This window comes from Astyanax mexicanus, chromosome 22 (assembly GCF_023375975.1).
Source record: "Astyanax mexicanus isolate ESR-SI-001 chromosome 22, AstMex3_surface, whole genome shotgun sequence".
Lineage (NCBI taxonomy): Eukaryota > Metazoa > Chordata > Actinopteri > Characiformes > Acestrorhamphidae > Astyanax > Astyanax mexicanus.
The window spans coordinates 14,497,406-14,512,877 of NC_064429.1; the positions used below are offsets into that span (position 1 = coordinate 14,497,406).

General features: G+C 37.7%; 1 protein-coding gene across 2 annotated transcripts in view; it reads left to right on the forward strand.

Annotated features, from left to right (window-relative positions):
* The first annotated feature begins 4,867 nt into the window (after nt 1–4,867).
* Nucleotides 4,868–15,472, forward strand: part of npr3 (natriuretic peptide receptor 3) — a 50,311-nt gene continuing 39,706 nt past the window's right edge. For both annotated transcript variants that reach the window (XM_007250463.4, XM_007250464.4), the window contains exon 1: nt 4,868–6,126. In XM_007250463.4, coding sequence (XP_007250525.3) covers nt 5,454–6,126 — 673 coding nt within the window. In that variant the 5' untranslated portion in view covers nt 4,868–5,453. The remainder of the gene's footprint in view (nt 6,127–15,472) is intronic.

Genomic DNA, 15,472 nt, shown 5'->3' on the forward strand with positions numbered 1-15,472 from the left:
TTATTTTTATGATATTTAGTGTTTTTACACACAATAATATGCTTTCTTTGTGAAAGGATGCAGTGAGAGGGTGTGTTACATGGATGTGGCCACCAGATGTCTCTTGTAACACATTTGGAACAATCAGTTGGGTCTTACTTTTCTAAGGACTCTAGATATGGTCGCTAATAGATTAATCAAAGGCTAGACCTGTCCCCCAGGTAAGGAACATGGACGGGAGGGTAAAAAAGCTCTCAGATGGCTTCAGTGTAAAAGATCAGAATGACACTAATTAGTTGGTAAACACTACTAGCAAATGCTCACCAGCATATGGAGGTGGATGGTGGTTCTCTATATATAATACAGCTTTGGAAAAAAATAACAGATCACTTAAGAATTTAAAACCTTTGGAATAATAATCAAGAGGAGGATGATCACAAGCCATCAAACCAAACAGAACTGCTTGAATTTTTGCACCAGAAGTGGCATAAATTTATCCAAAAGCAGTGTGTAGGACTGGTGGAGGAGAACATGCCAAGATGCATGAAAACTGTGATTAATAACCAGGGTTATTCCACCAAATATTGATTTCTGAACTCTTAAAACTTTATGAAGATAAACGTGTTTACTTTGCGTTATATGAGGTCTGAAAGCTCTGCATCTTTTTTTGTTATTTCAGCCATTTCTCATTTTCTGCAAATAAATGCTCTAAATGACAATATTTTTATTTGGAATTTGGGAGAAATGATGTTCGTAGTTTATAGAATAAAACAACAATGTTCATTTTACTCAAACATATACCTATAAATAGCAAAATCAGAAAAAAATGATTTAGAAACTGAAGTGGTCTCTTCAAACCCCATTGTGCAGAACATTAAAAAAATGATATGGTGACACATAATAGAGTACAGGCGAATGGTCTGATGAATAACTGGTGTGAAAACTTGTTTGATAATCACTGCACCAGAAAAGTTGTTTTTTAAAGGCCCATCTGTTTAAATTGTCTTTCTTGGGAACTAGAAGAAACGTGGGTTCTTCTGCAGCACCTCTGCTCGTTATAGAATGTGTTACAAATTACTGCATTTACAATACCTACATGGATCCTTCAATTGGAAAGCATCAGATAGCATAGAGGTTCAGTAATTGGAGCACTGTAATATATTTTAAAGAGCATATCTCCTATAAAATAAAACGTAAGCCTTAAAGGAGCAGTGTATGAAGTGAATGTAATGTAATACATTCAATTTGGATGCCCAAATCAAATTTTGCTTGAATTTATCAAGCAGGAACTGTACAAATCCTAAGAGAAAACTACGCCCAGAACTGTAGAAAAACCACCCTCACGTCTTTACAGGATCCTACGTAATAACGTGCCTAATATTCAAGGTTGACTTGGATCCCAAAACACTTAATCGCACCATGGGAGCAATTTGGGTTGAATGACGTTAACAGGCTAAGAGAACACTTAGTGAAGCACTTGTTCACTAAACTATGCGTAAGTATTCTGCTTCCCTACCCATAATTATATAATAGCTCAAAATACCACAAATGTTCTGAGGAAGCTATATGCAGATAAATTGCTCAATTGCCCAACCTTGGCACAGCTTTTGCTCGAAGGGACATGAATGGAATACTGTGCCTTGTCTATGGAGCTTGGGCGCGCCGTTTTCAGTTGACCTTAATAGGCCTCGCTAAATCCACCTTGCCATGTTTCCTTTTGGTTTGGAAAGCTGAGCACTGTTGTATGGTGGCTCAGGACAGGACTGGAAGTGAACCGTGGCAGAACATATTGTATTCTCGCGCAACAGTGGTCGTATAAAGTTGGAAGAGCGTAAATGTCCAGTCACAGGGTGCCCTTTAAAACAGGACCCAGATTGTGCAGTTGTGGTCTGTCTCTGGTGTATTGTGGTATAGCTTCCACTAGATGCCACTGTGTAAGAGTCTTTACATTTGACCAGTTCCTAGTCAAGGATGAGAGCAAGCTGTTTGTTTGCCAGTGGATGGAAACAAGAACTGATACAAACTTGCAACAAACTAAGCTTCTAATCATTGAGATTTTAAGGAGATTGATTTTCAGGAGATTGGTTTAAAGAGATTGATAACACAATTGCAGAAATAACGTAACAACTTACTGTGTTATGGCGCATTAAAAGAGTTAGTACTACTAGAATTAGTAGAATTAACCACACTACTAAGATATGGTAGAATATGGTATATTAGTGTATGCTTTATAGTAACAATGGTTAATACGCTATTGGGACACAGCCATCCACTTCACCTCGGGAAGCCTTGCTAATTAGGTCATTAGTCGCATTAGGTATGCAGGGAGCAGTGTTCATAATAGCATACTGTGTACTGTGGATTGCACAAGCACTGCATATTGCACCACCATACACTATACACTGTATACTGTACCAGTGCATAGTGTAGTGGTTGCATACAACATAGTGCATGTTGTATTACATAGGAATATGTGTCCAGAGTAGTCGGTATATTATATATTTGGTGGAAAATACAATGATCATGATTTATCCCTGACCACAGATGCAGTTTATCAATTTGATAAGTTCTCTTCTTTAGCTTACAATAAGAGATGAACATCTATTAAACCTACACATTAGAAATTGATGAAAACAATGATTTGGTAAAAAAGTAGTTCAGTACAGTACTAACTAATCATAACAATTTGCCAAAACAGTTGGCTCACAATTTTATCATCATTTTGTCAGACCAAAGAAAGTTTCCTTGTTAACACCTGGTCACATCATGTGACTAGTATCTAGATTGTATCCTGATTAGATTTTAGCCTTTAGCTTAGTCAGACTGAAATTTGATTGCTGTGTGAGGATGTGTTTACATTGCTTTTAAAATGTGGTTTAAATGCGTATCAGACGAGTTTGAAGTGTATCTGTAGTAAATGCTTATTGAGTGTGTTTACACTTGCCGTCTTATGTGGCTTGGTTTTATCCATAATCCTGAAACTTAATGAAAGATGCATGAAGTGACCAGGTGACCAGGTGTAAAAGATCCTCACTGTGTTCTAAACCACACTGAGAAAAAAGTGTAAAATTTAAATAAATGCATTTTGGGTGTAATGCGTACATATTTCCCCATGTATTGCAGTATCTTCAAATTTTCCAAAAAAAAAAAAAAAAAAAAGGTAGAAGGAACAACATATAGTAAATTATAGCAGGCATGTAATTTGTCTACCATAGTTCACAGTCCATTTCAAACTAATAGGCAGAGCTGTCTGCCCAGCCCTATTCTCCCTAGATGTAAAACTCATGTGGGTTGCCAGGTTGTGGACACTGAACTTACAGAACTTTTGCAACGACAACAACTAATCCTTTTCACAGCTTGAGTAAGTCAATATAATGTCTAACTTTTGGTTTCTGTTGTACTTTCATGTAACACTGATTACAGCTTTAGCCAGCACTAGTCTGGATCACTTTACTTATCTCAAATACTCACTGCCTTGATAACTCAGTTGTGTGTGGAACTCTCATACTCTGAGTATGATTGCAAGACCATCCCTACTAGTGGTTGAGATAAATTACCTAGCTAAGGGGAGGTTAAGTGGTTATCTGTTCATAATAAAATTAACCAGTGCAGCAATCGTCTTGTAGTCCTTCTAGGGTCTAAGTTGTGTTCAACACATTGTCAATATTTACTTAGATTTACTTGTTTTACTCTGTGGTCTGTGGTAATGGAGCTTTTTGGAAGGATGCTAAGGCTGCAGCATGCTATGTTTTACATCTAATGTGTGTTCTACACCTGGCATCCAGGGTTGTGGAAGTAGGACTGTGGAATGGGCACAAAAAGATTTCTACTTTGTAATGGACCATTCAAAGAGGAAGCATGTTCCCTTTATCTGACTACACATTCTGATCATTTTATTGGTATTAGAGTTAGAGTACAAAATTATATAATACATATTGGTCCTTTACTTTTAATGAAAGTAATTTTGGAGTATTTCTGTTCCTTGGTCTGTTTGCTGTAAACAACAACTACCAGAACTTTTCGACTCAAACCTGCAGTAGATGGTTCTCCACAGAGTATATAGGCTATGTTCACATAACCAGGCTGAAGTGAATCAAATCAGATTTTTTGCTCAATGTGGCTCAGATCAGATTTTTTTCATGGCTGTGTGAACATGCTAAATCCGTTTTTTTTTTTTTATCCGAATTGAGTCACTTTCATATGTGGTCCCAAATCGGATACGTATCCGATCCATGGACATGCAACATGAATGTGAAAGGTCAAATCAGAATTCATGCGTCTTTTTGCTTTTATGCATGCGATACATGCTTCTTTCTGTGCAGCTATATCTGCAAAAACAGCAAAAGCAAACCGCCTGTCCTTTTTTCACCTCCTCGACCTGAGCATGTTTTTTAGAGCAACTGTTTCCCCACTCGAGCAAAAGATGCTCCACATATGGGCTACTAACTCATCCATTTCCTTTTATAAAGCTACGAGTCGTCTCTCAAATATGACTTTTTTTGTTGTTGGTAAAGAAGGCGACGTTTATTCACATATCAATGTGCTCATGTGAAGCGTTTCAGGGACAGATTCGTTCACATTACACACAGATACAGGACACTTACATTTGTGAATGTAAGCCGTCAAGAAAGCCAAATACGATTTGAGCAAAAAATCGGATTTGAGCAGTGTGGCTTGTAATGTAAACGTAGCCTAAAAGTTCCACTACTACTCTTATGAACCCTATCTGTATTGTGCTCGGCTGGAAGTGACCGAGGCTGAGACTGAAGCTTTTGCAGGGGTCTGTCTTCTGCTGCTCCTTTAAGGAGGGGGCGGGGTCTGACTGTAGTGACGCAGGAATAATAATGAAGAGGATGCTTCAAAATTCCTCGCCGACTGCAGCGTGTGTGGCAACCGAGCAGCACAGTTCAGCACTACCACCTCCACCTCCGGCAGCAGCAACAGCACCACTACCCTACTCACACAAGAGGGAATACAGAGAGAGGAGCCGGGGAGTGTGCTCAGGGGGAGTTAGGGAAAGAGAGAGGGGAGGACTAGTTAATCAACAAACCAGGTGGTGAAGAGAGGCAAGCTGTGGAGGCTGTGAAGTAGTAGCAGAAGAGAGAGAGGGATAGAGAGATAGATAACACACGCCATTCATTCAGCTTGTAAACACAGAAACATAGAGAGAGAGTGAGGATAAGAGTGGAGTAGTTATTGCTGTTGTTGGTGTTTTTTTATTTTATTTAAGGCAAGTTATATCTCTAATAAGCTCTGCTGTTACAGCTTTTACCTGCTGCACTTTTAGAGCCCCCTGGAATGAGAGAACTTAGTCTAGGGGGGTCTTGGGACAGGTCTTAGGGCTCTTTCTGAGAAAGCGCGAGAGGGGGGCGGGGCAAACGACCAACGTGTGACCTCCGTTCACCGGTCTCCGAGAGGTTTTTGAGACGTTTCTGAGACGCGTTGAGAGGTTTTTCTGAGGGTCCCCGTAAAACATGCTGTGTCTCGCCGCCGCGTCTCTCCTCTGCGTGTCCGCGTGCCTGCTCGCGCTCCCTCCCCGCACGAGCGGGCTGCTGCGCGTGGACGTGGACGTGCTCGTGCTGCTGCCGCGCAACAACACGTACATTTTCTCGGCGTCGCGCATCGCTCCGGCGCTCGAGTACGCGCGGCGGCGGCTCTCCGCGGGGCCGTACGCCGGCGTCAACTTCACGCTCCGCTACGAGAACTCCAACTGCGGCATGGAGGCTCTGTTCGCGCTCGTGGACTCGGCGCGTGGCGAGCGGCCCGACCTGGTGATGGGTCCCGTGTGCGAGTACGCCGCCGCGCCGGTGGTGCGCGTGGCCTCGCACTGGGACATCCCGGTGGTGTCGGCAGGTGCGCTGGCGTCCGGCTTCAGCCACAAGCAGCCCGAGTACGCGCTGCTCACGCGCATCGCGCCCAGCTACCTGAAGATGGGCGAGACGTTCGCCGCGATGTTTCGGCACTTCGGCTGGCAGGACGCGCACCTGATCTACCACGACGACAAGGAGGAGCGGAACTGCTACTTCACCACCGAGGGGGTCCACCTGCTGCTGGACGGAGACTACGAGACCACTGCCTTCGCCCTGGACCCCAAAGAGCCGCTGGCGCACCTCGACGAGCTCTTCAAGATCATGCTCAACCACCAAGGTACAACCATCATGTACAACCAGCAACCCACCCCACACACTAAACAAAATAACTATTTAAACTGAATTTAAACTGAGTTTAATCATGAACACACCGTGCTTCCAGTAACTAGCTTTATATAGAAACTCACAAAAACACAACACTAAATCTGGCCAATCCAACTCAAAGTGGAAATGTTTAACTAAACCAAATAAATGAATTCAAACACATGTTAAGTTTACATGAACTTGCAAAGATCCATGATCCACAGATGCACCTTCACTGTCCTCCTTCTAATTTGAACACTTTTGTTATTTCCCCAAAAAACAGTGTTAGAATTGCTAAACAAAAAAAAAAGAAAGTAGCAGTGTGGATGCACCATTTGCTCCTTTGTCAGTTAGTAGATGTCAATGATAAGGTTGCCGGGCTGTGCATTATATTGTGATTGATCTGTAGTATTATGTCTTTAATCAAATTTAATTTAATCCTGGACAGTAATCAACTAACTGTATTGCTTTTCTGTATATGTATATGGAAATACACAAAACACCATATTCACCCAAAACCAATTAATTACTTAGAAGTATAAGTTACATGGGCCCTTGCAAAGATCCATGAGAAAAAAGAAAGTAGTAGTGTGGATGCACCATTTGCTACTTTGTCAGTTAGTAGAGGTCAATGATAAGGTTGTAGGACTGTGCATTGGCAATACAATAAGTATCTTGATAGACAGATTATGATATGTGCAAAATATTGCAACTGACTTGTACTATTATGTCTTTAATCAAACTTCAAGGGTTTAAACTCAAAGTAAAAATGTTCAACTAAACCAAATGAATGAATTCAAAGTAACATGTTAAGTTACATGGTCCATAAACCTTTTAAATTACTTACAAAAACTTACATGGACCCTTGCAAAGATCCATGATCCACAGATGCACCTTCCTGTCCTCCAAAAGGGAACACTTCTGTTATTTCCCCAAGAATCAGTGTTAGAATTGCTAAAAGAATAAAAACTACAGACTGATCTGTAGTATTATGTCTTTAAACAAACTTAATTCTGGACTGCAATCAGCTAACTGTATTGCTTTTCAGTAAATATGTACAGCTCTGGAAAAAAATAAAACACACCTTCAGTTTCTGAATCAGTTTCTCTGATTGTGCGATTTATAGGTATATGTTTGAGTAAAATAAACATTGTTTTATTCTGTAAACTACAGACAACAACAATTTCTACCAAATTCCAAATAAAAATATTGTCATTTAGTGCATTTATTTGCAGAAAATGAGAAATGGATGAAATAACACAAAAGACACAGAGCTTTCAGACCTCAAATAATGCAAAGAAAACAAGTTCATATTCATAAAGTTTTAAGAGTTCAGAAATCAATATTTGGTGAAAAAACCCTGGTTTTAATCACAGTTTTCAGGCATGTTCTCCTCCACCAGTCTTACACACTGCTTTAGGAACTTGCCTGGTGCACAAATTCAAGCAGTTCAGCTTGGTTTGATGGCTTGTGATCATCCATCTTCCTCTTGATTATATTCCCGAGGTTTTCAATTTGGTAAAATCAAAGAAACTCATAATTTTAAGTGATCTCTTATTTTTTCCAGAGCTGTATATTATGATACAGCGGTTATTGTGTTTAATCTGTACTTTTATGTTTTTGAACAAGATTAATTAAATTATGGACAGGAGTTCCACACACCTTTTTTAATATTGCTATATATATATATATATATATATATATATATATATATATATATATATATACATATATATATATATATTGCAGAATAAGTTGCAATGTAACTTTTTCCAGTATTGTGCATCAGCTGGGTTTCACAGTGTGCTATTAATTTGTGTACTGCATTTGTTTACATCCCAACAACTTATGTAGAATTATGTAGAAGTTTTGAAGATTTTATTTCATTTCCCTTTTAGCTGAGCACTATGCAGTTTTACCCCCTTCCTCTAACTCTGGGCCAGTCATTTTGGATTCATAAGTCCTTGTTCTTCTCTTGAGTTGTAGCTCGATATGGTCAAGACACATGAAAACGTGAGTGCACAGTCATCAGATTTCAGTCTGACTCACCATATACACATTTTAGAGCTAGACATAAATGAATGTAGCTCAAAACTTGTCAGGAAACAATCCAGACACAGCTGTACATGGGTCATTGAGTCCTGGGTTAGCTATACCATCATAGACCAGGAGTTCACATCTCCAGACCTGGAAACTCACTGACCTTCACCTTCTTGCGCATTCCTGATCTGAGTGCTGACGCTTTAGCTAATGAAGGGCTTAATAATTAGCCAGTTCTTTTGCATCACAAACCATCCCACCCTCCCACAACCCAACCCCCCACAAACAAATTAACACAAGAAGCCCGTCTCACTTTTTGAAACCCAAAACATTGCTGGGATATTTTAACTAGTAATGTCCAGGCTTTGCGTCATTCACATGTAGGCCTACAGCTTGTCACTGGTATTTCACTGGGAGACACACGTTCATACTTGCCATTGACACTCCAGTGAACTGAACACAACATCCTCAGCTTGAAGTGCAGATAGCACCTTAGTTTTGACATTTGTTCCTCACAAAAACTAAAGTTCAGCATCAAAACAACCCAAAAAATCTCAATGAATCGATTTGCTTTGATATTAACACTGTATGACCTACATGCACCACACATGCAAGAAGATTTTTCACTTCACATTAGGGGTGTGCCATATCGTATTGTACGCAATATCACCAACATTTTTTAATATTGTTAAAGATATTGTTCCCTGAAATATCTTGCCATATCACCCACCCCTAATTATTACATCAGGATACTACTTTTTTTACTGTTTTTAGCAAAAGAAAACTTCACACTGTTCTCTTTACTATTATATATCTACTAGAGACAGATTATATTTGTCCAGTATCATTTACTTTACTTTAATCCTGCATTTATGGAGATATATGAAGTGCATAATTAGTGTCATTATATTTTGGATCATTGACTTCTGTTAAAAATCTGATAAAATTCTTGTATTTTTTAATATGTCATTTAGGGGTGTGCCATATCGTATTGTATGCAATAATAAAATAAAATTTTCATTTTGTAGCAGTAGTGTATTCTTGAAATATATATATTTTTTAGTGTTTTGTCATATCAAACACTACCAAGAGTATCATTATCGCAAAAATACCATGAAATATCGTGAAATTATTTTAGGGCCATATCGCCCACCCTTACTTCACATACTAAATTCCATTTTTCTAAATTAAACTGGGAAAACGAAACTGATAAAGTCGAATAATCACAGGAATCTTTCATTTTGTCGTCTTTTATCTAGCTCCTTCATATTTTCCAGTAATGTGTCAGCTTCTGTTTACACCCAAACCTCCCGGTAATTACCTGTCCGCCCTAGATCAGATAAATTGCTGGGAGGAGAGGAACTTCACCAGGATATCCAGTTTCACTTGTGTTCACACTTAACCCCTTAATCCTGTTTAATTACAGGGGAATACCTGAGCAAAAGGACATGTCTGAAAAGGACTGTTATGCGAGGCATGCATTGGCCAAACCGAGTAGTATCCACTAAAGGTGTGGTGCTAGCGATATTGCCCTATAATCATATCACAATAATTTAGGGTTTTTTTGCAATATTGATTTTTTTAGCGATTTTTAAAATTTATTTAAAGAATATACTTTTTACTTTAAGTATTAAACTAAAATATTGAACTACTTCATTTAGTATAGATATAAGAGTTTTATTTATTCAGTAAAAAAAAATCTATAAATCTACATTTTTTGGCAGTGGCGTGCAGCTAATATAGTGGGTACCCCTTCTGGATGGCACATTTAATGTAGGTTAATTTAAATATATTTTTGTGTGAAATTCTGTGTTTTTGACTATATTGTTATTAGTGCTTAGAACTGGTATGGATTTTGCTTATACCGCCATACCACTAGAGGCGCTGCAGAGCGTTGTGTAGAACAGTGCCGCCAAAAAAGCACGGTACCAGAGCTCACTAGCCAGTTAGTATAACAATCCAACACAGCTCTGTGGAGCCTTTTCTGCTAATGAAGTCAGACTTCTGCCTTATTATTGTGTAATTTTGCGGGACAAAGTAAACTCAATAGTAATTAAAGCCTTAATTTAAAGCCTTAATGTTTGATATTATATGTACTCCTAACAGAACAGTGTCACAAACCTATATTTAAGCCTAGTTGTGCATGAAATATAAACAAATAATAATAAAAAATAACATTATATTCCCTGAAACTGTCAGAATCTTGCAAAATACCGTGATATACATTTTTGGTCATACCAACCAGAACTAATTGTTATAATCATTTGTTCATTTATGCCATTACATCCAACACACCTACCAGACCACTTTAAGAATTAATATATTAGACGTTACTAGATTAATATATTAGATAACACTAGAATATTGTGTCCCCTTCCAACTCAGGTTTACTACTGATTTAAATTTAAAATATATGATCTTAGGGACTGCTATTCTTTTTTCTTTAGTGCATTATCAGAAGAAGTGAAGTGAGAAGGGAGCCAGTTATCAGGTTTTGACTGAACTTTCCAATCGAAATAAATCTGCAGTGTTTCTTGATGTAGTCACTCACTAATATGTAAATAATAACTTGTTGGGATATAATTAGTCTTGTAGCCTCATGTTCATTCTTCATAACAGCGTTAGGCTGGGCTGCTCCAGACACCGTGACATGTCTTGTAAGACGTGTAAGAGGTCAGCTGAGTTGCACAAGAGTGCATGTGGAAAAAATGAGGAGAATTTTGATAGGCACGCAGCACTGGGCAAAAGTTTTAGGTACCAACGGTAGGACTGTGCACTCCCTTAAGCATTCACAGGCATTTTCTCTTTTTTTCAAAGCTCTGCAGGGTATGAGAAGTATGAGAAACTGTGTCATGGGTTGTCTGTCCCGCTGCTTTTAACTAGCCCTCTAGGAGCTCTCCTTAGACCTCTCTAACTCTCTTCAAGCCATTAAGGTTTGGGTTATGAAAGACAAACATATTTAACTTGCAGCTGCAGTTAATGAATTTCAGATATTGTCTTGTTTTCATTACAGATTTAAAGAGTTGCTTACTTTGCATCACTTCACCAGTGTTCTGTTGGTAAGCCCTTAAGCTGCAGCAGCTTGCATGTGGAACGATGATAACCAGATGCTAATGGTTTGTAGTGTTATGAAGATAAAGGATATTAACATGATCTAACTTTAGTTTCAAAGTACCACACTGGAGTGTAAATTTTAACCTATTGCTTTTTGCTGGACTCTTTATGTCTTTGGATCATTAACCACAGTACTGTATTGTTACCAGCACTGCTGTGCCCCTGTGTTAGTCACAAGCCATGTTAATCATGGCCCTTCACATCTAAACAACAGCACATACAGTATATTGCCAGAAGTATTTGCCAACCCATTCAAATTATTGAACTTAGGTTCCAGTCACTTCCATGGCCACAGGTGTATTTAGCTAAGAACCTACTGTAGGCATTAGGGGTGGGCGATATGGCCCTACAATAATATCACGATATTTCATGGTATTATCGCGATAACGATACTTTTGGCGATATGACAAAAAAATAAAGATATTTAAAAAGTACAAGAATTTTAGCAGATTTGTAACAGAACTCCAAATATCTAAATATATCCAGGATTAAATTAAAATAAATGATACTGGACAGATATAATCTCTAGTCTCTAGTAGATATTCAATAGGAAATGAGAAATGTGTGAATTTTTCTTTTGCTTAAAACAGCTAAAATGTAGTACCCTGATGTGATAATTAGGGTATTCAAAAATGTTGGCGATATTATCACGTACGATACGATATGGCACACCCCTAGTAGGCATGCAGACTGCTTCTACAAACATTAGTGAAAGAATGGGTCACTCTCAGGAGCTCAGTGAACTCCAGCGTGGTACCATAATAGGATGCAGCATCTGTGAAACAAATCCAGTCGTGAAATTTCATCACTACTAAATATTTCACAGCCAACTCTCAGTGACTGTGAACGACAGTAACTCAGTCAGTGTAATATAACAGAGCGGGGTTAGCAGATGCTGAGGTACATATTGCTCAGAGATCACCAACTTTCTGCAGAGTCACTACATCACTACACACCTCCAAACTACATGTAGCTTTAGATTAGCTCAAGAACAGAAGAACGTAGAAAGATTCATGAAATGGGTTTCCATGGCCAAGCAGCTCCATCGAAGTCCACATCACTAAATGCAATGCAGGTAGGCGGATACTTTTAGCAATATAGTGTATATCAGGGATCGGAAATTAGTTTTGGCCGTGGGCCAGATATTTTCAAGGCATTACATGGTGGGCCATAAAAAAAAAACAAAAAAAAAAGTCGTTTTTTTGGGGAAATGAACCAGGTAAACCCAGGAAAAAAGGCGCCAGGGGTCAGGGTGTCAGGGAAGGCGTGTAAACTAAAGTTCGCCAGAGTTTTTTTCATTATCGTTCATTATAGTTCAAACAACCTCACAGGCTAGATGCTAAACTATGGTGTATATCATCGCTGCCCAATGAAAAACGATTTTTAGTTTATTACATCATCTGAACAGACAAACTGTCCCTTACACTGTGCCAAATTTTTTTGATAAACGGACCAATAGAAATACTTAAAAATGACCTGTAATAAACTCTTTTTACATTGACTTATATTAAAAGTTTAGAAGGTTTTTCTCTCTCCTGTAAAGTTGCTGTTTTGAAGATACCATATTTTTCACTGGATTATAAGGCGCACTATCAATAAAAAAATTTTTCATACACAAGTCGCATTATTTTTAAGGTCAAACAACTAAGCCAGGGTTAGGTGCAGGCAACAGGCTGATAATACTCACCTCTGAATGTCAAAAGAGCTAGCGCTTAGCATGGTTAGCAGCTAATACTGCTCCAGTCTCGAGTCTTAGTGCTGAAGAATTAAACTATAGAACTAAACTATAACACTGTGCTTTAGCAGAGTGGCTTTACTGCTCCTTACAACCTGACCGGAAAGAAATCATACGTAATGTGCACTGATGATTTTTGGGAAAATTAAAGGATTTAATAGTGGAAAACAATATGGTACTTTTTTTAAGGACAGTGCCGATTTGGTGTACATCTTTAAGCTTTAAGAGCAAAGCATAAGTCTTTTATCAGACAGGGTCAAATTAAATGCTACATTAAACAGAAATAGATGAGAAAATTGTTGACACATGACATGACCATGCTGTAGTGGACATGTTGATTTCTTCTTTGGAAACTAATGTTAAAACAATGCAATTGTTTTAGCTAATTTAGTGAAATAAATGTCTGTTCACCATGGTTGCATCCCAATTGTGTTACTACACAGTGTAAGAATAATATAAGGTATATACTGCATTCTAATCTTAATCTAATTTTAGTGTGTGTTTAGTTGATTAGATCATCAAATATTAATGAACTTAACAATTTTGCACTAACAGGACGTCCTTAGGTCTTAAGTGTTTGCCAATGTACTTGTGCATCGCTGTTAGACCATTTTTCTAATAACTCTTTCAAATGAGTTATTTTAGTAGCTATTTTCCTTTGGGATAATAGTGTCCATCATAAACACAATCTAAATCTCAAAGACTGGTGCTGAATATGTATTGTGGATATTTGAGTATCCTCCCCTTTGAACATTTTATCTATACAGCATACCTAATACTTAGAAAGTGTGAAATGTTAATAGTTAAATTAAAGTGAAGCAATAGCGTAAATCATGCAAAATAATGACAAATTACCTTATATCCTTCCATTTCTGGGAGTTTTAAGAGTACAATCACTCAGCATGATGCTAGCCAATTCTGGCATCTGTTGGAGGACTTAACAGTGTTGAGCTGCTCAATGATGCAGCCTTATGATGAAGTTTGAAAAGATACAGTGGCATGTTACTGGAGCATGTCTTGGAGCTAGGCTTTAGCCTAGGGGTATTGTATGTGTGTGTGTTGGAGAAGTCCTAACTATTGTGATATTTAATATCAGTTATCAATAAAAAAGAGTATTTGTTAGTCAATTATCCAAAGAAAAAACTCAATTTGTTCAGTTTCAGCGACCCCTCACTTATTATTGCCATTGAGTATGTCAGTTTTATTTAAAAAATAATAATTCATAGGACACTTGGATAATGTATAGGCCTGAAGTATGGTCATTTTGAACTTATGCTAGTCCTTATTGAATAAAAGGATGGTTGTGTAAAGGGTTTTCTGGCATTTGTTATAGTCTGAAGCTTCAAAAGCTTTTGAAAACTAAATAAAAAATCAACTGTATTTTGCGAATCTGTATAAAAACTCATTTGTTATATCAATTAAACAGAATACTCAGCAAATTCTCACAAATCTGATTAGTTCTAAGCTATCATCTTAACTTCTCTGTTGAAGCTGCTGTAAACCATTGGGCTTTGTTAGCTCATACAATAACGTGCAGTAGTGTCTGGGTGTTATGTGTAGGTGCTGTTCATGAGGCGTTTGTGCATGCTTAGGAATCCAAGCATGTTGGAAATACCAGGGAAACACACATTCATCTGCTAGAGTGGACTTTTTCCTTGACTGTTTCCTTTAACCATTTCTGGTCACCTAAGAGGATGGCATACAGCCATTATATAGTTGTTGTAATCGCCAACATTTATATAGATTTTAAAAGCAACAGGATGGAGCTTAATGACCTTTAATTGCTATAACCTTATTGGAAATGTTATTTTCCTTTTATAGTGCTTTATAAGTGTTTTGTTTGTTTGTTTTGTGGTAAAGGTATAGCCAGCATTTATTCTACGTATACTGTAACATGTGAATTAATTATGATAATAGATTAATGTACTGGAATGTAGTTTTAATGTTATATTTGTTTTCTAAAATATACCACCCATATTTTTAAATTACAAAAACTTTTTTTATTAGAAAAGTGATGTTATTATTTGTAGCCATTTTATTTTATGGTTGATATTTTTAAATATATATTTAAAAATATATATTTGGATTTTGTCAATATTCCAACCTATTCCAGTTTATTGCTTATTGATTGCTTATTGATAGTCACCAAAACAAATGCTTCCAGTTACACTTGTGACTGAGGAAGTAGGAATAGAAATGAACTCATACAGGTGCAATACTGTGCATACAAACAGGAAGGAAAAATCTTTCCATTGAAAAAGTAGTAAATCATTAACACTCAGGTAAAAAGATAAAAGGCAAACAAAGTTAAACTAAAACCAGTAAGCCAGGTAACATTGCATTATTGCTCAATACTTCAGTGTGTGTATATATATATATATATAACAACGTTTTAATTGAAGAAGAAAAACACCCCACTCATAACTCACAT